The following is a 5,069-nucleotide window of genomic DNA, read 5'->3' on the forward strand; positions in this document are numbered from 1 at the left end:
AATATTTAGTTTTTATACATACATATGTATATGTTTATGGCATGTAAGAAGTAAAATTTTAATATTATATATTTTAAATTGCATTATTTTACGAATTATTTAGTATTCTTCAAAAAAATTGAAGTTTTTTTTAGTGGCCCTATTAATTTGGGATACCTATTTTTTCGAAAAAATGTCCAAATAAATGAACAAATGGATTCCGAGCTCTATATTTTAGGAAAAATCGTTAATTCGACTCATTTATCCACTCAAAATATTTGGTGCATTTTGTTTCAATAGAAAAAAAATTATCCTTAAAAAATGGGGTGGCCCTATAAATATGGGACACACTGTATAAGATACATAACCAAGCTTTTACAAATATTTTATTATTTAGAAATTGAAGTTTCATTTTAATTGAATTCCAAGAATGAGGCACAGTTAAGGAAACACATTTTTCTGTTTGACAAATAAAAATATCAACGTTAAATTTTCGAAACGATTGATGGAATGCAATTAATAATATGTCGAAAATAACAAAGTATTTCACAATTAAACTTGAAAAAACTTAACCCTCAAGCCACAAGGCGTGGGTTGAATCCAACCCGAACGCACTTCAAACGTTTATTGCTCTTCCCCCCCTTAGTTTTCCGTCGCCATGCTTTAGGTACCCTTTCTGGCAGTCGTGTTTGTGAAGCCCTAGCAGTGGTCATTGTTCTGCTCTGGTTCTCGTAAGTGTGTTGTCTAATCTAAAGGGAGTGACGCCAGCCACCGGGTTGCTCGCGACCCGACCTTGTTATTTACGTACTAAGATTTTTTTCCGAAAACACTTTTTTTCCAGTTTTTCCTGTTCGCGACTTCCGTCATGTCTTTCAACAAATTACTTTAGACGATCGAGGAGGTAGAAGTGGAATTTTGAAGACAAGAAGCAGAGTTTGAGGGTGAGGACAGCGAAATTGCAGATGATATTTCTGAGACTAAGGACGAAACAGGTAGTATTACGAACAGTGACATTTGTGTTGATGAAGTCGATTGTGATTGTGCTTCACGTACTCCGGCCAGAAATATTATATCTCATTTACCTGGACCTAAGGGGGAAGCAAAGGGAGTGACTGATGAATACAAACTATTTTGTTTGTTTATTACTGACGATATTATTAACAAGATTGTCCGTCACACCAACGAATCTATTGAAATATCGAAAAACCGGTTCACATCAGATCAATGGTACATACATCCTACTGATCCTACAGAGATCAGATCTCTAATAGGATTGTTTTACATGAGTGGTATCCTGAAAAATCGTGGTTTGAATCTAGAAGACATGTTTTCACCCATTTGGAGACCTCCCATGTTTCGTTGCACTATGTCTAAGAACAGGTTCGAATTCCTTGTTGCTAATATGAGATTTGATGACAAAAACACGCGAGATACTCGCAAAGCAGAGGATAAATTTACTGCGTTCAGGGAAATATGGTCTGTCTTCGAAGGTAACTGTTCCAGGTATTACAGCCCCCTCGGAATACCTCACTATAGATGAAACTCTGCTCAGTTTTCGTGGCCGCTGCAGTTTCCGAATGTATATACCGTCAAAACCGGATAAATACGGCCTGAAAATAGTATCTCTATGTGATGACCGAACATTTTACTATATAAGTGGAATACCCTACGTTGGAAAGGAAAAACCTAAGAACAAAAAGGATTTACCGCTTCCTACACAGTACGTTCTCAACCTAACCGATAAAGTAAAAGGGAGTAACAGAAATATAACGTGCGACAACTGGTTTTCATCTCTTGGCCTAGTTGATGCTCTTCTTGAAATAAAACTTACTTTTGTCGGAACCTTACGGAAAAATAAGGCTGAAATCCCTCCTTCAGTCCTTTCAAAAGCACCGGTTGGTTCGTCACAGTTTTTATACCATGATAACAAAATGTTCTTGTCGTACACTCCAAAGAAAAACAAAAAGGTGTTATTGATTTCCTCAATGCATTTTGCTGGAGATATAAAGGAAAATTCCATGAAACCTGAGATAATAGACTTTTACAATATTACCAAAGGCGGTGTTGATGTATTGGAAAAATTATGCCATGATAAAACCACTTGCAGGAAAACGTTGAAATGGCCAATAAGATATTTTTATGGAGTCCTGGACATCGCAGCTGTCAACAGTTTTATTTTGTACAAATGCAATGCAAAGAAAGAGATTTATCCTGACAATGCGCGCACTACCTTTCTAAAAAACTTAGCTTTTGCCTTGACGCGACCATTGATGCAAATGAGATTCCAAAACCCTCGCCTTCCCAGAGAATTACTGTCAGTAATTGGCAAAGTTTTGGGAAAAGAAATCGATGTGAGCTCAACCAGCAGTCAGTCAGGACAGCCAGCAGGACAGAAGAAAATCAAAAGATGTGATTTTTGTGATCCCAAGGAAGACAGAAAGGGGTATTCATTTTGTGGTAGGTGCAATAAGTCTTTGTGTGGAGAACATAAAAGAGTGATTTGTCCGACTTGTGATAATGCTACTGACAATGGAGGCCAGATCTGATTTGATGTTTAAGTCGGAATATTGTCATACATGACAACTGATACCTAGCGTTTAGCAATAACCAGAAGTGCATTAAGTATATCATGTTTTTTTCAGTATCTACAAGTTTAAAATATACTTTTCCTAACAAATTCTAGTTGAATTTATTCAAATATACTTTTTTGAACGAATTGTTGTTATATTCATTCAGTTTACTTTTAAATTCGTAGTAAAAAACACGTTGGGTTGGATACAACCCGACCTTGCCTTTTATGTCATGGATCTTCACCTTGTGGCTTGAGGATTAATTTAACAGCATAGTGATAGCAATTTTTTAATGTGAAATTTGTCCGTAAAAATCGCGTGATTATTTAATTGCAAATATACAATTATATAATATAATAATTATATGTTCTGATCTGGAAATACTTTAAATTATTGTAAGAGTGATCTTAGTGACAATTTCTACGGCATATTAACAATGGAAATTTTCATATACATGACGATTGCAATTAGATTATATTATATATGATACAGCGTATTTTTCTTGAGACAATGGCGCGTATGGATAGACAGCGAGGAGACGTATTCTTTGACTAATATCAGCATAACTTCCAACACCTATCTGTGCATCGAACTGAACGCACATGCCCTGTTAAATTTAGTCTTCTGTAGTATAAAAACAGGCTCCATAGATCACTTTTTACCGTGGCAATTCGGTAGCTAACAATGCGAAAGATTTTACTGAAATTTAAAATCTTTAAGCACAACCTATTCTACGGTCGTCAATTGCAGTCTTCTGGAGGCGATTCAAAGGATTCAACTAATTCAATTCCAAGCTGATATTTCAGTAATGTATTTCAAATCAGAAGGGGAAAATTTATTATTCCCACAAAATTACGAAATTCAAGAGGAAAAACTTCCTTCTCCAACTTCTATATTGAATATTTAGTCAGAACTTCCAGATCTCGCCGAAATAAAAAAAATTCTCATACTTACTAAAAAATCGGCAGTTGATGATTTAAAGAAATTGGGATTGACAGTAGAAATAAGAAAAGCCAATGATACACAAATGCGTAATTTAACTGTTACCAATACTGATATAATCAATGAAGAGAATGATTCAAATGTAGAAGCAGAGTCTGTTTTATATGACGCTAACTGTAAACCGATGGAAGAAACTGCAATTGACAAAGAAACTGAGCAAGATTTGTCGCTACTGTCAAGTGTAACCGAAGAATTAGGTTTACCGTCCGTTAAAAGAACTCAAATCGATCTCAAGCCCGCTGTTCCCAACACAATCGTAACTGATAACAAAGGCAGTCAACATATCGTGAAAAAATCTTCGATTTGTTGGCTACTGAAAAATCAAAAATCTAAATTAAGCAGCGACCGATTGGAAAGAGTAAACATTCCAGAGTTTCAAAACCTCTCTAATCTTTCTCGAACTTCAAATTTAGAAAATATTAGCGTAGCAGTTGTTTGTGAAGAAATATTCCTGCGTGATCGGTGTTTGTTCAAAATATTGATAGTACATGGAAGGTGGAACGTGGAAGAGTTACGAGTGCTCAAACATGTATGACAATGTCAAAGATAACAGCAAAACCATTGGCGTTTTATGTCAATGGTATAGTATAGACAGAAAAGGCAACTTATTACCTTCAGATTTCGCTACACATGGCTACTTTCCAATGGAACGCTATAAACTCACGCTTCCAGCTCCCATGTTCATTGATTCTAATGTATCTGAGTAAGGGATTTTATCGAAGCATAAAACAGAATGTTCAAATCTTAACTGGTCGAAAATAAGGGATTTAATTTATTTCCAATCTTCTCCGTCATTTACTAAAAAATGTCATAATTCTAATGGGTTAATAAAAACTGATGACATGCTAAAGGATGTACATTTTGAAACCTAATAAACCATGAAAATCGCATGAACGTCTGTATGACTTTTATGATTTAGGAGAGAGCCGATATAGTTTTTTTATAAATATATAAATATGTTATTTGATCGAAAGAGACTGACATTATAAGGACAATGTTATATGTACAACTTAGAAAATAATAATAAGATGAAGAAAGGTATTTAAAATGCTTATCTAATGACTTTTTAATTTGTTGGTTTCTATCTTTCTTCGGAAACTCTGAATTGTCAATCTCAGGTAAGGCAGCTGAAAGAAAATTCAAGCTTGACCTTGATACTTAATCGGAGCAATGAATGTGTACAGCGAATAGTGAAAAAATAATATCAAAAGATCATTTTATAATACACCTGTATAATATAATAAGATACATTTATAATATATAGTATACCTTTCTTAGCATTATAAAAGATATGTCAAACTTTTGATACCTAGAATGTATGATCTTGTGATCGTAGGAATAAAGGATCAATGAGAAACTTGAATGGAAAGTGTTTTTTTCTAACCACACTGCTTCTAATTGGTATTAAAAATATGAAATTGACGAAAAATTTCGCAAGTATGAACATAAGAACGCTGGGGATGAAAGATGAATCTGGGTAAATCTAAATTAACTGAAAAACGGTTCGTGCGTGCCTTT

At 34.6% G+C, this 5,069-nt stretch overlaps 1 protein-coding gene across 1 annotated transcript; it reads left to right on the forward strand.

Annotated features, from left to right (window-relative positions):
• Positions 1-1,391: 1,391 nt before the first annotated feature.
• On the forward strand, positions 1,392-2,525 carry LOC117176702 (piggyBac transposable element-derived protein 4-like). Its single transcript, XM_033366958.1, has one exon. The coding sequence runs from the start codon at positions 1,392-1,394 to the stop codon at positions 2,523-2,525; it is 1,134 nt and encodes a 377-aa protein (XP_033222849.1).
• The last annotated feature ends 2,544 nt before the right edge of the window (positions 2,526-5,069 follow it).

The sequence above is a fragment of the Belonocnema kinseyi genome, chromosome 7 (assembly GCF_010883055.1).
Source record: "Belonocnema kinseyi isolate 2016_QV_RU_SX_M_011 chromosome 7, B_treatae_v1, whole genome shotgun sequence".
NCBI classification, from domain to species: Eukaryota; Metazoa; Arthropoda; class Insecta; order Hymenoptera; family Cynipidae; genus Belonocnema; species Belonocnema kinseyi.